This window comes from Canis lupus, chromosome 24 (genome assembly GCF_003254725.2).
Source record: "Canis lupus dingo isolate Sandy chromosome 24, ASM325472v2, whole genome shotgun sequence".
Lineage (NCBI taxonomy): Eukaryota > Metazoa > Chordata > Mammalia > Carnivora > Canidae > Canis > Canis lupus.
This window is the reverse complement of record NC_064266.1, coordinates 40,199,667-40,221,762: the sequence shown is the minus strand read 5'-3', so window position 1 is coordinate 40,221,762 and position 22,096 is coordinate 40,199,667. Positions and strand designations below refer to the sequence as shown.

Genomic DNA, 22,096 nt, shown 5'->3' with positions numbered 1-22,096 from the left:
AAAGTAGAGAAAGTAAAAGTAGGAGGGAGAACTTTCTAATCAATGAAACATCTTGTGTATGGGCAGTAATGAAGGAAGAGGCCAGCCAGCGGAAGAACTAAAAAGAGCATATTTGCCTTGAGTACTGATTTGGTGGTAAATGGATCTGAACACTGAGAGGGGCGGTATGAAGTATGGCAGGGTCTACATCACAGAGTGTCTCGAGTACATTACAGAATATTTATGTGTCGGGGGAAGTCATTTGAGAATATTTTAAAGTAGAGGTAGGGTAGGATTAGGTTTGATATTTTTTAGGTGATCAATTTGCAGTAAGCAGAAAAGATTTGGAGAGTGGAAGACTGAGCCGAGGAATGCCGGGAGGAGAACATCCTTCAAGAGTCACACACACACACACACACAGACACACACACACAAACACACACACACACAAGTCAGGACTGGTAGAAACAAGTACTGCACTCCTGAGGACTCTCAGTGGGAATACACCTGGTGCGACCTCTTTGAAGGAAAACTGGCTCTATTTACCAAAATTGTAAGGCACACCACTTTCCAAGAGAAACTCCTGTTTTAGGATTTGCCTTCAATACATAGTATCATTCAGACAGGTATGCACAAGGATGTTGACCGCTTTCCTGTTTATTTAGTAAAAATGAGATATGACTGTAAAGTGTCCGCTAAGAGTGTTCACTAGGGAAATTGTGAAAACAGCCAAGTAAATGAACAATGGGCATCCACAAAAAGTGCTGAGAAGTGCTCCAACGTAAATTAGAAGGGACAGGGTACACACAACAATATTAAATATGATCCCATATGTGCAAAGCGAACTATACAGGGACACCCAGGTGGCTCAGTGGTTGAGCGTCTGCCTTCAGCCCAGAGCGTGATCCCGGAGTCCTGGGATTGAGTCCCGCATCGGGCTCCCTGCAGGGAGCCTGCTTCTCCCTCTACCTGTGTCTCTGCCTCTCTGTGTGTGTTTCTCATGAATAAATACATTCTTTAAAAAACAAAACAAACTATACAAAAACACCTGCATTTTTATGTATGTCTATGCACACACGTCTGCATACAAATAGACTAGAATCTGCCCAGAATGGTATACCTGGGAAGTGAGACCAGTCTGGAGTAGGAGAGAAGCTGCCTCGTCATTGTATTCTTTTGTGCATTGTTTTATTTATTTGCCATGTACATGTAATGTAAAACACTAGTTACAAAGAACTGACACACGTACACACAGAGATAGATCATCACAAAAGCCATCTTTTGATGTAGATAAGAGTGGACTCCCTCCCTCCCTCCTTTCTTCCTTCCTCCCTCCTTCTACCCTCCCTCCCTCCCTCCCTTCCTCCCTCCCTCCCTCTCTTCCTCTCTTCCTTCCTTTTTTCTTTCTTGCCAGATTTTCAACTCCATATTTTTGAAATTCAGGATAAATAGTAAATTTACAAAGTTGTCTGGTTTTGTTTGGGGCCTGACCAAACAGCACAACAGAATCCGAGTTTTCCCTGCTATTTCCACTCAGGAGGCTGATGGAGGGGGCAATGGGGAAGACCTTCCTGGAACAAAACAGAGTATTTCGTGTGCTTGGGCATGCTCTTCCCATCCACAACTGCACTCTGGCTCAGTGGTGGACAGGTGGCGAGACAGGAAGGACAAACATTAATACCCCCATCTTGCAGCAATGGAAGCTGAAGTGTGAGAAGTTCTGGTCACAGCAGGTGCCTGGCAGCACAAAAGAAAGGACAGGACAGGACAAAAGAAAGGCCTTTTTTTTTTTTAATGCCAGCCAGGTTTTTCTCCTCCACATGTCTGGCCTGCGCTGAGGACTGGACTTTGAAAACTATAAAAACGGCTGCAACCAAACATCACACAATGGAACTCCACTAACCTCTTGGAGTTTCTTGGGATTTATAAATAGATACATACAGTTTGCGTGAGGGTTACTATTTGCTTCATGATTTAATATACTGAATGTTATTGCAGGGTTTAACTCATACTTAAATGTTTGCTGAGCTCCTACTATGTACCCAGACGTTATTTTAGCCACTGAGAATTGTGCCATTAACAAAACCGAAGATGCTACCCTCTTGATGCTTACAGGCAAAGTAGAAAAAAAGAGAGATAAATGAATAATTTAGAGAATTGTTACAGGGACGCCTGGTAGCTCAGCGGTTGGGCACCTCCCTTCAGCCCGAGGTGTGATCCCGGAGTCCTGGGATCGAGTCCCAGATCAGGCTCCCTGCAGGGAACCTACTTCTCCCTCTGCCTGTGTGTCTGCCTCTCTCTGTGTCTCTCATGAATAAATAAAATCTTAAAAAAAAAAGTTACAGTTGTGAGGAATATGATCCTGGATGAAACAAAAAGGAGATGAGACAGAGAATACCCGAAGGGGACCACCTGCAACTGGATGGTCAACAGTTCTCTGGGGAGGTGACTTTCGAGCTGATGACTGGAGCCAGAGCCAGTCACCAAAGGGCATTACAGATAAAAGGAAGCAGTAGGTGCACAGGATATGCATGCAAAGAGCTTGTTATGTGAGGAACAGATTAGAGAGGAAAGGAAAGAAGGAAAGAGAAGCTCAGAGTGCCTGGGTGGCTCAGTCGGTTAAGCATCAAGTCTTGGTTTCGGCTCAGGTCATGATCTCAGGGTCGTGGGATGGAGCACCACATCCAGCCCTACACTCAGTGGGGAGTCTGCTTGTCTCCCTCTCTCTCTACCCCTCCCCCTGCTTGGTCTCTCTCTCTCTCTCTTTCTCTCTCTCTCGGAAATAAAATAAATAAATCTTTAAAAAAACAGATTAAGAGAAGCTCAAGATACTTGCGGTTCTTAATACCCAGGAACCACATAAATGGAATATTCAAAACTGCACCTATCAGTATGCATCTCATCCCGCCTCTCAGCCAGACCCACCTGAAACATCCGACAAGACTGACCAGGTTAATGAAAATATTAACCACATTAATCAATATATATGGGCTGCATTAGTCAGTACTCATTTATTTGATTTGGTAAACACCTTGTTAACCAATTTTCTGATCAAAATTATCAATTTTATAATTTTGTTTTTAGAATAAAAATTAAAAACACAATCACAGTTAACATATGATTTATTGTATCTTCTAAATGGAAGATTTCTGTGTAGCATTTCCCAGGAAGGTGCTTCTCTAATAAAGTAAATCATCTCGTCCATGTTTCTAAATCCTAGTAACAGTTACTTTTTGAGTACCACCCTAAACATAAGAGAGGCCTACAAAACTGAAAAGATTCTAATTCTATAAAATGGCCAAGAACTCAACCTCCGACTGAATTCTCAGAAAATCTATATATAAATGCATCCATCTTTCACTTGCTGGATTAGCAAAACCTTGAAAAAGCTCTCAAAGCATACTTTTGCAAGATGAGAGGAAACAGGCATTCTCATAGATTGCAGGGCAACTTCGATAAAACTTACATGTAAATACACTTTGGACACTAAGTCCCACTTCTAGGAATTTATTTACCAGTACACTCACCGCTGAGTAAGAGGAGGAGTCATCTGGGGCACTGCTTGTAACAGAGAAGAAAAAGAATTACTAAAATGTTCCACACAGACATAAAGCCTGGATTCAAACTCAGGCTCTGCTACGTACCAGCTGTGTGAGTTGGACAAAAACTTACCCACTCAGGCTCTCAGGCTTGTAATCTGTAAAGTGGGCACAAAAATACCTACTTTATGCCCATACTTAATAATAGATAAAGGAAGGAAGGAAAGAAGAATGAATAATCAAATAAATGTACACAATTTACACACTGGAATCCTGTCCAATTATTGAAAAGAATGATACATTACTGAATACAAAAACCAGAGCACAGAAGAGTATGTAATTATATACCGCACACACGTGTGCACACACATGCACACGCACAAAAAGCTACTTATACGTAGACTATTCTGGAAGAAACTATTCACAGTGGTTGCTTCTCGGAACTAGATTCCTGGGGACGAAGTTGAAAGGAAATCTTATTGTTCAATGTATAAATTTTGTACCTTGACCTGTACCATATATACATATTACCCATTACAAGAAGAAATCGAGTAAGATTTCATTTTAAGGGGGTCAGTCTAAACCTCCAGCATTAATTGCTCTATTCGCTGATACTGAATTTGCAGATTTCATACCAACAGCAATTATGAAAAATTCTAGAACATTCCGGCACTCCAGCACAAAATCTACCACAAAATTAGGTAGGATATAATTAGAATACCCCATTCTATTATTCTGACCTGCAGCAAATTCATCCATTCATTTGGCCAGCAAATATTGAACATTAACTGTGGGCAGAGAGCTGGGGTATACACCGTGAACAAGGTAGCTAAGGTCTTTGGCCTCATACAACTTACACCCTAGTAGGAGAAGAAATAACCTACAAAAATATTATGAAGAAAAATATCTGACACAAAAGTTAAGAAAATCTAAAAATCCTATGCATACTCTTAAATTAGAACAATACTCTAGAGGGATGTGAGGAAAAGACTTTTTAGATGTGGTGGTCATGGCAGGTTGCTCTGAGGCAGGAATTATAAAGTTAAAATCTGGAGACCAAGAGAGAGCGGAGCAAGAGAAAATCAGAGAGAAGAAGAGCCATTAATGGAGATCTATTCAAACCCGTGAAGGCCTCTCAGGGCAAACTCCCCGGGAAATGTTCCTTTCAAACCTCACTTCACACCACATTTTACATCTGAATTCATGGATGTTGAGAACTAGACCAGTTTCATAACATCTAGAATTGGGGCCAATGTTGTTAGAATACAACTCAGACCCAAAAAGTGGTTCTTCTGCAAATTAGCCAAAGTATCCGCATTATTTACAGATGAAAACCTGGAACCCTAAAGAAATTGTTCCTGTGAAGAGTTAATTTTGCTAGGGGATTCAAAGAAGTATGATTTCTTGAAGGTTTTTAAAATACATTTCTTTTATTGATTTAACACGTGGTCTTAAGACAATAAAATGCATTTTATTGCTTACCTAAACAGCGCAACTTGTACTAAGGAAAAGCTCTGAAATCAAACTAGTGTTTTTAATTTGAGTTAGTCCATTCATCAGACCGCCTTATTTTTCTTTCTGTTAACCACTAAAGTATTCATTGTAAATATGAATGAAGAGAAGACAAAATAAACGTTTGGGCAAATTTGAGATAAATTTGTGGGAGTTCTTAGGGTGAGAATTGACATGTATACTGTGGTGATACCAGATGGAAGTTTCTTGAGAGGATGGTATTGAGGACATGGGATATTTTTTCTTAGGACTCAATTTTTAAAGTATTTTTATAAAATTGAGCCTAATGGTCACTGTAAGTTTTACATGCAAGGGCTACAAAACCTACTGAAGAAGAGAAGTACAATTGTCGTGAGTCTCCCAAGCTCAGCCATGCATTGGCCACCACTTGGACTTGTTGCCATATCTGAGTTAAACCACCTAACTTCATACTTTTGCCACTCTGTGCCACCTGCACTGTGAGCTAGTTAACCATTAAATAACATTACTTTTTAAATTAAATAAGCTTATTTAAAGAGAAAACTATACTTTTTTATCTTAAATGGAAAACCAATATCACGTGAAGGTAAATGTAAAATTTAATGCCATATAAAGTTAATGAACACAATAAAACATAAGATTGCTAGAAGAAGCCTCTGCACCTAAGTATGGATTTCTCTCTTAAAAGGCATTCAGGGAGTGCCTGACTGGCTCATGGGCAGAGCGTGAGACTTTTGATCTCGGAGGTGTAAGTTTGAACTCCATGTTGGGTATAGAGATTACTAAAGTTAACAGCAAAGGAAAGTAAAATGCCTTCTGTTTTTCATTACCAAAGCCATGACTCTTCTGCTGAGATGAGTAAATTAACTTCTACCAGCTTATTGTTCTTACAGATGAACAAAAAATATCACCTCAGTCTTTCAACAATACAAAAATAAAAATCAACATTCTCTCCCTCACCATTCATTAATTTCCTACAATCATGAGTCAGACACAGGATTAAGAGTTTGATATACTTATCTTTTATGAGAAATATATTACTACCCTCATTTTTGTACATGATGAAGTAAAATTTCAGAAAGAATATGCAATTTCCCTCAAAGCCATAGAGTCAGTAAGTGGTCAAGGTGAGATCCAAGCTAAAGTGTGAGTCTCAAATGTATGCTATTTCCATCATGGAAAAGATAATGCATCAATTCAATTATGAAAGGAAGAAAAAGAAGGAAGGAAGGAAGGAAGGAAGGAAGGAAGGAAGGAAGGAAGGAAGGAAGGAAGGAAGGAAAGGTAGATTGTGGTAGCTACTGTCAAAATTATCCTAAATTTCATATCAAAAGACAAAGGAACTAGAATACCTAAAACAATTTTGAAAAAGAAAAGTAAAGTAGGAGAAATCAGTCTACCCTGTTTCAAGACTTACTCTATAGCTACACATATAGACATATACAGACATACTACTGCATATATACAGGCACACAAAGCAATGGAACAGAATAAAGGACTTAAGAATAGAAACCTATAAATATGCTCAGTGTAGAGAAGATAGCCTTTCCACAAAGGGTGCTGCAGCAATTGGCCACCATAGGCAAAAAATGAACTTAAACCTAAATGTGCAACTTACATAAAAATTAACTCAAATGAATTTTGGGCTTAAATGTAAAAGGTAATACTCTAAAACATCTAGAAAAAAATGTCGGGGATCTTGAGCTGGCCAAAGTGTTAGTACCAAAACCATGATCCATAAAAGCAAAAAGGGAATAAATTAGATTTCACCATAATTAAAAACTTTGGCTCTAGGAAAGACTTTGTTGAGAAGATAGTAAAGAAAAAAAAAAAGAAGATAGGAAAGATAAACTACCTAATGAAAGGAAACATTTGAGAACCACATGTCTGAAAGGATTGATATCTAGAATATATAAAAAACATTCAAAACTCAACAATTAAAAGACAAATGTCCTAACTGGAAAATGGGCAAAAGACATGAACAGGTATTTTACCAAAATGTATGTCCAGATGGCAAATAAGACATGAAAAGATGCTCAACATCGCTACTTATTAGGGAAATGTAAATCAAAACCACAACGAACTATCACTACACATACATCAGAATGTCCAAAATAAAAAATAGCAAGGACACCAAAAGCTGATGACAACATCATGTGATGGCATGGACACAGAGAAACTGGATCAGATGTTCCTGGTGTGAATATCAATGGTACAAACACTGTGAAGAGCAGTTGGGCAGTTTCCTAAAAAAATTAGACATGCAAATACCCATATCATCCAGCCCTGGCACTCCTGAGCATTTACCTAGAGGAATGAAAACCTACATTCCTCTAAAATCTGAACACAGACATTTATATAGAACTGGAAACCACCCTAAATATCCTTCAATAGTTGAATGGCTAAGCAAACTTTGGACCATCCATTCCATGGGACACTGTTTAGCAATAAAAGAAGAAATGAACCATGATACCCACAACAATTATGACAATTCCAGAGAATTCTGCTGAGTAAAAAAAAAAAAAAAAAAAAAGATCCAAATCCCAAAAGGTTACACACCATATGGCTCCATTATATAATATTCTCAAAATGATAAAACCACAGAAATGGACAACAGATTAGTGGGTTTTAGGGCTTTAGGGTTGTGGGAGGGGGAGCAGGAGGGGAAACTATAAAAGAACAACAGGAAGGACCTATGGTGAGGGAATGTTCTGTCTCTTGACGGTACCAAACTCAGTATCCTGGTTGCAATATTCACTATACATTTGAAGGATGTTACCGTTGGGAGAAACTGGGTATGAGAGATCTCTCTGCATTATTTCTCACTGCATGTGAGTCTACTATTATCCAAAAATTTTTAAACTTTTCATTTAAAAAATGAGACAGTGGTTCTTAACCTTTTGGAAGTTGTAAGGCGAGGGAGGTGAGAGGCCTTGGGAGCAGAGCGTTCCGGACTTCCATGAGAATCTGATAAAAGCTATAAAGCATCACCCCAGAAAGGTCACTTGCGTTCTATCCCCAGAGCCTACTTAAAGGACTCCACTCAAGAACATAATACACACAAGCTAACATTTATGTTCTCTGGGAACTGGGGCGTGAAGAGAGACTTAGAACACTAGTAAAATAAAGACAACCCCCCAACTGCTTGGCAAAGATCAGCTTCCAGATACTTATTCAAAATTTAGCCATCTGCATCCTAGAAAGAAGCTATTTTAAAACTTCAACATTCACACATATCTGTGGCATTTCTAAACTCACAATTTCATTTTGAATTTCAAAGGAACAGGGGTTGCAGGAGGGAGGCATCATAATCTCTTCCTGGCTGAGAATCTCCAAAGGCTTAATTTCCACCCAACTGGAATCAAATTCCTGGACTTAAGAGGGAAATCAAATTTGACCTTCTTCATTTCACAAAAATGGAACAGGGAGATTTCTGCAGAGATCCTTGTCCTTTGGTATCTGATCTGTCACTCAGACTAACTCATCTTTAAGTATAGCGAACATTTTAATCTCATGTTAACAATACAAGTCCAAAAACAGACTGTCAATCCCTGGAGGACAGTGACTGGACCTGTCATTCAAGGTGGTTCACCCGGATCTTATACTAGCATGCACTCAATGAACATCTGATGAATGATAAAACAAATGGAAGCAAATATAGTCCACATCTTAAAATACCCAAGGTAATGATTTCCCACCAAAATTACAGTGCTGCTTAAGAAATAAGTATTTCTAGTCAATGAATGAATATGACTTAAAAAATACATTGGCAGATGTGGGGAAAATCATCCCATCAGTAATTTGGTTTATGTCTACACACGAAGTCACTAAATTGGCCAGTCTTTGCTTACGTCGGTTTTGGGAAAGATGATTAAAAGCTGGCTTTCTGCACAATTAATCATTATGTCCACACAGACCATCAAATAAAGATGACTAAAATACCAGCTGAAAAGTACTTCTGACATGGAAACTGGAGAAGTCGATTCACATGGGGCCAAGACACTGAGTGGTCTTGACACAGGCATGTGTATTCAGTGTATGTGACCATAAATTTCACCACTGCAAAATTATCCCCAAAGCCTCTTTGTCATGAGGAGGAAAAACAGTGCTCCATGTATCTTACTGAATAGTTGAATTTTGATGTTATGACTATAACTTTGTCAAGGTCCTATAAAAATGGTGGATCCTCTATGGCTCTTCTATGGATCCAAAAACCCTAAAGGGGAATACTACAGCTGTTTTGGCATCTGGGTCAGGTCAAACAGGGAAACAAAGGAGTGAAAAAAATACTTCTGCCTAAAATCTGGCCATTAACTAACCAATTTTTCAAATCCATTCTCTACCACCCAAGACAAAGACCCTCAAATTAACAGGAATACTTCCTAGTCTGATGAGCTCATTCAAACTGATGTTTCATGGAGATGAGTTTCTTAGTCTCTGATTATCTTTGTCATTTATCTAAGGATCATGAAAATCTTACAAAGGCTAATATTCCTCCTATACCCAGCATCATTGCCAAGCAAAATTTGTGCTTGTACATTAACTACTGAATACGTATTTTGTTTTCCTAACCAAACAGCAAGTTCTTCAAGGATGAGAGCTATTGCGGTAGAAGCAGTAAACATAATAACCACCTAAGCCTCATCATCCCTAACAGCCCTGGTAGTGAGAAAGGGCAGTAATGAACATGAATTGGGTTTCCAATGTGTCAAGCATTGTGTGGAGCCCTTTACAAGGATCATCTATTAGGTGGGTACCAGGAGTCTGCTTATTAGAGTAATGCTTACAAATGGTAAAGAGCTCACCAAAAAGCCACATAACTAGCTGCTGACCTAGGATGTTAACAGTCTCATGTCAGAGTGTATGCTTTTAAACCAGTTTGCAGTGATGGATTTATTCATTCACTCAAGAAATCTTCATCAGGAAGACTGTCGATTAAGTGCTGGGCACTGTTCCAGCACTGGGGTTCAGCTATAATTAAAAGATAGAGAAGTCACAGCCCTCGTGGAGCCTCTTGTGTTGCTACTTGGGGGATACAGGCAATCAACATGTAAAATAAACAGACCAGTACGTGAGGGGATGATAAGTCTAGAGAGAAGAAATGGAAGGGATATGGGGGAGGAGAAATAGAAGAAGATAAGGGGGAGAAGGAAGCAAGAAATAAAAGTAAGCATCTGGAAGGCCTCAGTGGGCAGGTGGCATTTGAGGAAAGACTGAAGAAGATGAGGGAGCTGGGTGGGAAGAGGTACCTGGGGGAACAGCATTCCAAACAGAGGGAACAGCAAGAAAAGGTTCTGAGTCAGCACAGGGCCTCTGAGCCCTTCTAAGGCTCTTCCCCTGAATTGCATGGAAAGGCGTTGGCGGCTTGAGCAGTCAGGGGGACAAATTAGGAGATTTTTTACAATATTACAGGTAGGAGATGATTGGCACTTGGGCCAGAATGGTAGTGGCAGCTAGTATGAAAGTCAGATTGTAGATATATTTCAAGGATAGAGCCCACAGGATCTCCTGATAGATTGGTTGTGAGGAAAGAGATAAGAACAGGCAGAAAGAGGTAAGAACAGAGGTTTGTTTGCTGTGTGCTTGCTTGCCTGATTAATTTTTACCAGGGCAACTAAAATGTTGGGACCTCTAGTGGCTGAGATGCAGACTTCAGGAGAAGCAGGTTTGGATGAAACAATCAAGGGTTTGGATGCATTAAATTTGAGATTGTTAGACAACCAGATAGGGATGCAGGCTAGACGGGAGAAGAGGCTTTTGTTGTGTAAGAGCATCGAGAGCAGTCGAGAGACTACATGTAGATGAAGTGAATAGGTCTGAATTTAAACTCTGAGACATGCATGGCAATTATTGATTAGAAATCCTCTTTGTTGCAACGGAGGAAACCAAGTGAGGACAGTTATATGACACCATCTAAGCCATACACTCAGTCAGGTTAATGATGTGCAAATCGTCTGATTCACCATCCGGCTAAGAATACATTTTTAGTGCCTTTTGTGGATTAGCTAGATGACTGCAGACAATTACTCCCTCCCCCCTCTGGCAGAGGCCCCCAAATTGAGACACAGACATTCCTGTATACTGCACCAAGGGCGCAGCTTGAGACTTTCATGAACCAATGGAGATTATGCTGGAGAATGCAGATGGAAAGATAGTGAAACTTTTGAGTTAAAGGAGTTGAATTCCATTCAGCCTTCTGATGTTTACAGAAAAAAGTCTCTAGGTAAAACGATTGCTTAATCACTTAAACTATATAGGATCTCGACTAAAAGTGACCATTTATCTTTGATTCATGTGAATGGAGATAGTCTTAAAATGTCTCTGTCCCACTGTAAAATCACTTAAACGTATAGAATTTGTAAAAACTTTATTCAGTGAAAACATCTAGATCTGAAAAAAAAAAGAACATTTATGCCATTAGACAGTCCCAGACAGAAAGATATCTATAATCCCCACAACCTTCTAAAAATCCTAACTCACCTTTGATTATACCAAACAAATAATACAATCGGAACCAATGCTCTGCTTTCACTACATTTCCACAGATACGATCTTAGTCAATACTTCCAACATTATGAAATAATGTTCATTGTACAGATTAGAAAACTGAGGCCGAGAGAGGTCAAGGTCACGGAGCTAACGAGTAACAGCAAAATTGGCTCTTTCCTCCTTTTCCAAGTCTGAGGGAGCATTCCTTGGCACAACAGCTGCTTACCACGAAATGTTGTTTTCTTGTTTAATTATAAACCCTCCCAAACATGGTTCTAATCCACAGACATTTGTCTGGATTCCATTAATAAAATGACTCTGTCATATTAGTTCCTCAAGAGGCTTAGGGACCGCAAAGTCACACATCACCCTGTAGTTCAACGCACGCATGGGTGCCTACTCTGAACCAGAAGTAATGCCCGAGCCCTGGCTTAGACTGACACACAGCACATGTAGGTCTAGGCAACATGCAGCCTGGATTAACACCACGAACACTGCTTTCTTTGGACAGAGGGTCCCTGTGCCATTCGCTGAAGCGTTCTTTCCCATGACTTGGGGCCTCCATGAAAACTTCAGTCTGCAGTGTTTTCCGACAACTCTGCTATCAGCCCCTTTCATATGCATAAATCATTACATCAAAAGAAGACTTTAAAAAAACTGGTTAACTGGTGATGAAACTAACGTTAATAAATAAGAGTAGATTTTGTTGATTAGGTCTTTGACCTTTCTCTCCATGAGCAATAACCATCATTCCATAGACGCTCTAAAATCCACTTGAGTATTAACACAAAGTGAATAAATCCCGAGAAAGTAGACTGCTCGCTGGCATCCAACATCCAACGCGTACAATATAAAATGAACACAAAGTAAAGTATATTTCCTTTCCTTCTGCTTCAAATATCTGTCTGTAAACATTGGCACACATATAGGACCATATTATGTCAGCTGTAATAATATAGAAAAATAATCTCAATTACCATAAACTAGAAAGTTATGGTAACTAGTCTTTCAAATAAATCACCACGTGTCACAATTTGGCATACACTCCGATCCTTATGAATAATTCACATTTTGTGCATTAATAATGCATGTCTTCTTCCTACTGGAATGCTCCCTAAGGCAGAATGGATGTCTCTTATCAATTTCCTCAATTGACATGATGGAGTAAATCTAAAATTAGAATGGTGTTTTTCATGCTCCCGTTAAAACTGTAACAGTTCAGCTGACCCATAAGGTTATCAAAAACATAAAGCTCCTATTATCTCTTGCCCTTTGCATGGGAGTCACTAGGTTAAGCACCCTAACAATAGTTGCTCCTGCTGATGAGAATATGTGGATAGCAGAAAAGATCAAAGAAACTTGCACAGGGCCAATAGGGATTGGTTTGCCCTATTACATTTCTTCCTAATTGTATACGTACCTATTCACAATAACACGGGACATAATTGCTAAAACACGGTCACCAGCAGGGACAAAAAGCAAGCAAGCAAGCAAAGGGTCCAAACAAATCAGGCAAGAGTTTCTAATAATTACAAATGTTTCCTGGCGTCCTCTCTAGCTGGTTACCACTGTGAGATTTCTTTTCAATTTTCAGGAAAATTACCCAGCACGTCAAAAAGTACAAAGAGCAAGGAAGAGGAAGGTGCCAGTGACCTGTATTTGTGGAGACAGACTTTCAGGTTGTCACCGTAACTGTACTCTCGGTGTGGTCACTGCACAGTGGTGCTGATATCATCACTAAAGTAAACTTTCCGCCCCCCCCCCCCAATCCGGACACCCAAACACACACCATAAACGAAAACAGCAACAACACTTGACACAAGGCAAAGAGAATGGAGGTAGGTTGGAATGGGGGTGGGTGGGTGGGAGGGGGGATCATTCCAGCATCGTCCCCAGTCTGGAGAATTCCTTCACCATCACTCAACCTCAAAGAGATGCAGAATGAGTTCTCTCTGAAGCCCTATCAATGAAGAGCAAAGGGAAAGGGGGCAAAAGAGAGGGAGTTTTCAGAGAGGAGCCACCCCTATGCCAGCCTCTGTCCCCTGCAAGTACCCTCAGGTTCATTCATCCTTCCTTGCGGTACCTCTATTTAAGGGAGCATTTGCTCTGTGCCACGTATCCTGTTCCACCCTAAATAAGCTCCCAGTGGTATTGCAGCAGCAGAAATCCGCCACCCGGATGGGGACCAGAAGAGAATCAGGTCCGGGCATCCACCCCAACGGGCCTGGCCGGAGGCCAACACCTGGGACCGAGGTGGGTCATCGTCCAGGAGTCGGGCCCGAGACCTCTGGCTCTGCGGGCAGCAGTTCCAACCAGGGGTCAGGGGGTCACTGCCCTTGCGCCCCCCGAGGGCGCCTGGCCCCGGTTCTCGGCCGCCCCCCCCCCACCATCCCCCGGAAAAGTTAAGTTGGCGGCGAGCGGGAGGAGGGGGCACCGGGGGCATCGGGCAGGGGTTCTCAGCTCCAACTCCCTCGGCTCCCGGGGAACATCTATCTCCAGGAGACGGGCTCCAGTGGCTCCAGGAGCCAACACGCGGCCACCGCCAGAAAGCCAAGTCATCCGAGAGATAAAGATAGATGCATGACGGACCCGGCGGTGTGGCCCGGGCGGGGAGCGCCCAGCGCGGGTGGCCGGCGCGGCCCGGGATCCCCCTGCAGCCTCGGGGATGCTGGCGACGGATGGAGACCATCGACCGCACCGGCAGAAGGGAAGAGGGGGGGAAAAAAAGGAAAAAAGAAAAAGGATCGATCCTTACCCCTAGGCGTCTGCTCCGGATCCTCACGTACCCTTGCTTCACTATGTCGTTAAAATTGGAAGCCATCCCGGGCGGGCAGCCGGTGACCCGGTCCCCCAGGCGCGCGCACCCCGAGTGGCTCGGGCGCGGGTTAAGGGCAGGGTCGCGGGACGACGCCGGGGTGGAGGAGGAGGAGGAGGAGGAGGAGGAGGAGGAGGAGGAGGAGGTGGGGAGGTGGGGGGTGGGGGGAGAAAGTTGAGAAGGCGGAGCTGCTTGGGCTGCGGCTCGGCGCGGCTTTAGGAGGCGCGCATCACTTTGCGCCCCCAAAGCCTGGAAGTGGGCGGCCGGCTCGCAGCCACTTTGGGGGAGCGCGGGGAGCGCAGCGCCCAGGCGAGGCTGGAGCGCGGCGTCAGCTGACTCATGGGCCTGCCTGCCGGGAGGAGGAGCGGCGGCGGCTCGGGGCTCCAGCCCTGCCTCTTCCCGGGGCCGGGAGCTGGAGGGGTGGGGAGGGAGGGGAGGAGGGAGGAGGAGGGAGGAGGAGGGAGGAGGAGGGAGGAGGAGGGAGGAGGGGTTTGGAGGAGGGGCGCGAGCTGGAGGACGGAGAGGAGGTGGTGGCGGAGGGAAGAGAAGGAGGAGGTGCAGGGGTGGGGGAGAAGGTGCAGGGAAGAGGAGGAGGAGGGCAGCGCAGGGGTGAGGCCCCCCCAGGAGGAGGAGCCCCGCGCCTCCCAGCGCTGGGCCCTGCGCCCACCCCACCCCACCCCATGCAGACTCACAGGACCGCGCTCGCACCTCTCCCCTCCTCTCCAGCCCACCTGGCCCGACCCGCCTCCCCTGCTCCTGCCCCTGCCCTGCCCCTGCCCATTCCCCCGCCCCCGCACCCCGCGGCCAGCCTGCGGAGATAACGCCCCCCCTCTTCTCGCTCAGGTGGCTGATTTTAAGGGGGAGGGGAAATTGCACTTCTCAGTCCCACCCCCCCCCCCCCCCCCCCCGCAAAGGGCTGATTTTTACCTCTGGGCGGGGCGGGTGTCTGGGGAGGCGGTGTGGCCGCCCTTAGCCTTGACCTTGGCCTGGGGGAGGAGGGATCTTGCCAGGCTCAAGCTACAGAAGAGTTCGTCCAGTTTTCTAGGCACCCTGCGCCCCAGCTCTCCGTGAAATCATCCGCTACGTTTTCCTTGTTTGAGCCTCTCTTTCCCGCCCCAACGTTAAATTTCCCAAGGGCTAACACTTGGCCTCCTTAAGATGTGAACCCCCAAAGCCTAGTCCAGAGCAGGTGCTTGATGAATTCTGAGTGCCCCCCCCCGCCCCCGCGCAGGGCTCTAAGCCTCATGCCCGCATTAACTCACTTAAACCCCCCTGTACCTCATGAAGTGGGGCCTCCCTTATGTAAATACCAGGCCCATATTTATGCCCCGGGAGCCTAGCAGTAGAGCAGATCCTCAGAACCATGAAGGGATGCCACGTGTAGAATAAGATGAAAAGGGGCACAGATTTCGCACTCACTGCCCCTGACTGCACCCCGTCACCCCCAAGCATGCTTGAATTGATGCCCCGCTGAACTTTACCGGGCACCAGGCTTCTAGGCATTGTCCTAATCCTGTTAAAACATAAGGAGATACCTACGATCGCTCACATTTTATGGAAACTGAAGCTCCAACAAATTGAGACGTGCCCCAGGTCCCACAGGACAGGGACTGAAGGGAGATGGGTGTGATCACAATGTTGCTGGTCAACACCGTCCCATAGCCCTTCTGAAGAGCAGCTGTCATGAAGGGAGGGAGTTTCCTTCCTTTCCAAGGAAGAGCTTTCTAATCATCTGCTCTTATCCACAAAGACAGCAGCTGAAATGGATAGTTCTTGTTCACCAGAGGTGACCAGACCGAGGCTGGATGAGCAACGGTCAGAGAGATGGAGAAGAAAGTTCACTTGGGGAGTGGATTATTTGACCTGATGAAATTTGAAGACCTTTCAACTCTAAGATTATATAAATTTTTCCTTTCCGGCCAAGAATACTGGCCTTTCATTAGTTTGGTTTGGTAGGCATCAGTTAAAGAGAATGTCCCAAGAATGTGTCATAGGAGGGCTGAAACTAAATTGGGACAATCAAAAGGCAAATATTCTGGGAGGAGAACTCTTTTTGCTATATAGTAAATCATTAGCTCGGTCACTGTGTTGCCATTGGATATAAGTGATGTTTTAAGTTTAAATCTCTCAAAAATAAAAAATAAGTTTAAATCTCTCACCAAACAAAAATGAAATGATAAAAATCATTTGGTGAGTTTTTGAAGGCTTTGAACTTAAAAAAAGAAAAGAAAAGAAAAGAAAAGAAAAGAAAAGAAAAGAAAAGAAGAAAAGAAAAGAAAAGAAAAGAAGAAAAGAAAAGAAAAATGCTGTCCATGGTTGCCATGAAACAGACGTGTTCTTGGAAGGCAGTTGTCCAACACATCTCTGTAGACCAAATCAACAGTATCACTGAAACAAAGGATGAAGGAAATGAGGCATAAGGGCCTACAAGTGAATGGCTCAAGATAAAAGAAATAATTACTGACAGAATCTGAAACTGAGAAATCCACCCCATGATAATTAATCTTGAGTATGATCCACATCCATAAATAATTAAGCGAGACGTGAGGAAACTAGAATCAAACTAGGAAATATCAAGCTAGGTTGTGAAAAGACAAGGGATTTTTTTTTTTTTTAATCGCAGGGCTGAACTCAGGATACAGTTTTATTTGTTTGTTTCATGTTAAGTCAAACTGTTAAACTTGGAAAATACACAGACTGTACTATTCACGGGAAGGACAGCCACTTGCACTTGTCCAAAACGTGTAATACACAACCATGGCAGGAGAGGAAAGGAGGAATTCAGAGATGTTCAAGGTAAGTGGTGCTTGTAGAGTTGCCCAGTGCACAACTCACACAACTATACACTGCCAAACAGACGTAATGCCGAATACAATTCAGTCTCCCTGGGGATAAATGTGACACACACGAAAAATCATTATTTTAATCCCTGTTTTAAACTCAATTTCTGACACTTCGAGCTTATTCGTAACATGCATTTCTGTTTCCTCAGCACCCAAACTCCCTTCTGCCAACAGTGGTCATCATGCTCATTTTGAGCATACTTAATACCCGGTTACGGGTCTAAACTGGGGGAGTAAGAGTTGATTGTATTGAAATGAAATGAGCATGAGTTTAAAATGAATTACACGTAGTAGTACTTTTCTCTTACTTGGACATCTTGTTGATATGAAACAAAACTCTGTCACGAATTGAATAGGAGTTTCTAACTATCACATGGCAATGCCAGAAATTATTCCCAAGTTTCCCTACTCCGATATCTTCAAAGTGGAAACCCCCTCTAGCTTGAAACATGAATGACTCATGCCATTCCCTCTGTACTCCAGTCAACCAATTATCACCATCATCGCTATTATAAAGCCCTTTTGGACAGAAGATGATGTGCAGACGTCCAGGGGCTTTTGCACGTCTCCAGAGTGGCTGATGGGCTCCCAGGCTTCACCCAAGGAGGCTCTACTTTCCCCAAGCACCGCAGAGCACCAAGGCTGAGGCCGAAATGGCACTTGTCCAGTATCTTTACCAAAAATAGCTTGAGCCTTGGCCCCATTGCCTGCTGCTCTCAGTGGGAGAGTCACAGAAACAGGCAGCCTTCCCTCTGGCAAGGTGAGCCGGCGCCGATGACAGTGATTTGGCTCTCACCGAGGGCAGAGCTCGTTTGCTGTGTGGCCAGGTCCCCGCCACCAGTCCTTAGCCACCTAAAGAAGGATGGCTTCGAAGATGACGCAGAGATCAGGTGAGAGAAAACGTGGAGGCAGGCCTGCTCTGTCATTCCTTGCTTCCTTGCTTCCTTCCCCTTCAACAAATATGGACAGAGCACCTGCTGTGGGCGGCCACTGTCCACAATAAGCCTTCACTCACCCCTCCGCCCTCCCCACCCCCCACGCACAGAATCCTTGTTCCCATGGAGCTTAAACCCCAGGCAGAGAGGGGAAAAACAAACAAGCAGATAAACAGTTTAAATAACTATAGATGAGTGTTTAAAGCACAGGAAGTGGTGTGCTATGGGGGGGGGGGGGGAGTAATAAGCAGTGTTCCTTTCAGTAAGTCAGGGAAGACTTCTCTGAGGAGGTGACATTTAAGCTAAGATAGGAAAGATGTGAAGAACCTATGGGAAACTGGGGGAAGTGCATTCCACCTAGAGTGAACACTTGAGAAAGCCAAATGCAGGGAATTTTACTTATATGTTGTGTGTGTGTGTGTGTGTGTGTAATACATGTATAATATACACATACATATGTGTATATACACATATGTATATATTATTGTATTTTATTAAATATATAATTAAACTGTAATATATAATTTTAAATTTTTAAAAATTAAAAATATTATTTATTTCATTTGAGAGAGAGAGAGAGAGAATGGAGGGGGGCAGAACAAGACGGAGAGAGAGAGGGAAACTCTTAAGTAGATTCCACACTGAAAAAAAAAATTAAAAAAAAATAAATAAAAGATTCCACACTGAGCACAGAGCCTGACATGGGGCTCAATCTCATGACCCTGAGCTCATGACCTGAGCCAAAAAACCAAGGGTCGGGTGCTCGGCCGACTGAGCCACCCAGGTGCCCCAGCAAAGTTATACTTTCAAAACATTATTCTGTCTAATGAATAAAAAATAGATTAGAAGGGACTGCACTGGAAATGGTGAGACCATGCACAATTCTACTTGTAAAGACCTGTACCCAAAAATCTTTAAGGAAAGAGAAATGAAGCTTCCACTGAGAATGTAAATTTATATCAATTGATACAACCGTTTTGAAGCATGAGTGATATCTATCAAAAAATGTAAGACTTTTATTACTTATCCAGTTCTGGAAATGTACCCAAAGGCAGAAAGATTTAGTTTCAAGAATATTCACAGTAGCATTATTTATGATAATATCTATACTATCTTCATATTGTATATATTAATATAGTATATATACAACTGTGTATTATATCCTAATATATAATATATATAATACTATAAAACATACATTTTACATGGAAGTGGGGACATACATGTAACCAAGTTTCAGAAGGAACTAGATCTATCAAGTACAAGCATTTCCCAATAAGCTTTGCTCATTAAAAAATTATTTCTCTAAACCTAAATGGAATCTCCAGAAGGTCTTTGACTTTGTTTGGTTTTACTAGGTAATAAAGAGTTATCCCAGCCTAATAGCTGATTAACATTGAGTATCATTCAATTTAGGTTTTATCCCTTACCCCCATTCAGGACAGGGAGTATGGGGGTTGGGATGGTTTCATCACTTGTTTTCTGGCTTCTGGCTTCCACAGAATTGGAGCTCAGGGGAAAAGGAAACTTTTACTTGCTCCAAATCTTGCCTTGGAGTCGATGCCCTGTTTGCAACAGGTATATAATGTTTGCTCTTTCTCTCAAGGAGTTCATTAGAGATGCACCTGCTAAGAGCTCTATCTTCAAGGCCCTTCTCTGCTTGCTGTTTTTACTCCTGTGAATACCCCAGGGTCTCATGTTCCAGGCCTGTGTTGAGTTTTTGCCCTTGCAGGTGATTCTCTTGGTGGATCTATTCTAAGGGAAGGCCTACCTGGCCAGAGGAAAAACTCACTCAGCATTGTCCTAGCCAGTGAAAGGCAGTTCACTCCCAGGGCAGGCACTGTCCTTAGCTCTGCCATAAGTCAAAGCAACCAGTTGATCCCAGGCTTCCATCTTTAGAATATTAAGGAGTGGGTCTGACGTCAGTCCTTGTGTCCTTTGCACTTGCGGGGATTCATGGCTAGCCTTCTGAATGATTCTCTTGAAGATCACTCCCCTGCGATAAAGTAAGAGGAAATATCTCCCTTCCTTGTCACATGGGGAGGAGAAAATCAACTGTCTTCCAAATAACCTTCCTTCTTTAATCTCCTGAATTACAATGTCTTATTTAGGCTGTAGGTGGTTGGTCAACTAATGCAGACAAAATGGTTTTGAGCTGCTCTTTTTGCAATTTCCGCACGGATAGTCCAACACCCTGCTTCAGAAGGTTTCCTAAATAGTTCCCCCACTGGGCTTTTGAGGTTTCTGCTGAAAGTGAGTCAATAGGAAGAGTCACATTTATCATTCTGTTACACATCCATATCCAAACCATTAAAATGCATATAAAAGATATTCCCTCTCATTCGTTCATCCAACAAATATTATCTGAGCCAGGCTTGCTGGGCAATGAAGAGCCAGTGAAGCAGATAGGAAAGGACCAGACTGCGCTTGTCAGGGTGATGATCCATCAGGAGCACAGATGTTAAAAAAAAAACCTCAAATATGTATAAAATTATGCACAAAAGAAAGGTATATGATGCTGTTTGAGGAAGGTCAAAGAGACAGGACCTGGTCCCTTTGGAAGATAGGGTACAGAGAAACCAGGGGCCGGAATAGGAAGAAGGTGCTCTGACCTGAGTGAGGGTAGAGAGGATGGTAGGGAGAAGGCCAACATGTGCCAGTGTTCCAGACAGAAGAGCATGTGGTGCATCTAGAACAGAAGGAGGTCAGGGCACTGGGATTTGGAGAATGAGAAGTGGGTATTAGGAGATGAGACCTGAAGGATAAGACGGTTTCTCAAGATGTTATAGATGATCGATGATGTAGGGCCAGTTTTTTAAAAATGAGGTGGGTTTTTTTTAAACTAAGGTTGAATATATCTACACTAAAATAGTAGTAGTGATTATTATTTTTTTAAATACTTAGAGTTTTTAAAACTTAAATTCAACTCATTAACATGTGATGTATATTGGTTTCAGAGGTAGAGGGCAGTGGTTCGTCAGTCTCATGTGATACCCAGTGTTCAGGTAACCGGGTGATGGACATTAGGGAGGGAATGTGATATAATGAGCACTGGGTATTATTTGTTGTCAGAAGTACTGGAGATGTCAACTTTCTCCTGTGTGCTTTTTAAAAAATAATAATACATTGTAAATGCAATTTTTAAAAGTAGGATGACTCCTTCTTCCTGCACGGATGGACCTCATGTCTTGAGCATTATAACCAAGGACACAAAAGCAAACATAAACTTCTAGTGAACTTGATTTGGAAGACAAAAAGAGGAGTCTTGTGATCATTAGGCTCTTGCAGATAATCGAGTTTCTCTTCTGATGAGAAGAGCCCTCCCCTCTGTAGGTGGATGCAGAGAGCCAACCCAGCAAGATCTAGGGCAACACATGAGAAAAAGACCAAGAGAAGTAAGTAGATGACAAAGGTACTTAGAATTTATAAAGGTACTTAGAAATTATAGAGGCCCCTTTTCAAAATGAGGCATGTATCCAGGGTTGTCGCAAGAAGATCAGAAGGTCGATATTCCAGAGTTTTCTCAGGGTTGTTGTCCTAGTTCACTGAGTGACATTAATTTCTCCTGCCTCATAACCTGATCTGGAAACCAGAGATAATGGGATCAGCCTCGTTGGTACAGTTTGTTGACGTCCCTGGATAAACTGTGTGAAGAGGGCAACGTCTTAAGTTCAAAATGCTTTGCCAATGTTAATTAATCCTCACAGTACCCCCCTCAAGCCCTGTAATATTATCCACATTTCACAGCTGAGGGACTTGAAGCAAAAAGCCTGAATGACTCGTCCGAAGACACAGAAGAAACCTGCGTCAGAATGAGGAGGAGCGAGTGACAGAAATGGCATCCGAAGAGGCACCATTCTCACTTCACCCATAAGATACAATTAAAGTAATTGTGTCTGGGGAGTTTTTTTTTTTTTTTTTTTTAATACACTCTCTGTGTCGATGAATTCTAAGGCAAGGAAAAAACCAGCCACATTTACCCAAAAACATGACAGACAGATACGT

General features: G+C 42.8%; 1 protein-coding gene across 2 annotated transcripts in view; it reads right to left on the bottom strand.

The window, feature by feature from the left end:
• DOK5 (docking protein 5) overlaps positions 1-14,657 on the bottom strand; it is a 153,081-nt gene extending 138,424 nt beyond the window's left edge. Inside the window, exon 1 of one of the 2 annotated variants that reach the window (XM_025470448.3) lies at positions 14,254-14,657. In XM_025470448.3, the coding sequence (XP_025326233.1) occupies positions 14,254-14,319 (66 nt within the window). In that variant the 5' untranslated portion in view covers positions 14,320-14,657. The remainder of the gene's footprint in view (positions 1-14,253) is intronic. The other variant, XM_025470447.3, reaches the window with a different exon arrangement.
• Between the last annotated feature and the right edge of the window lie 7,439 nt (positions 14,658-22,096).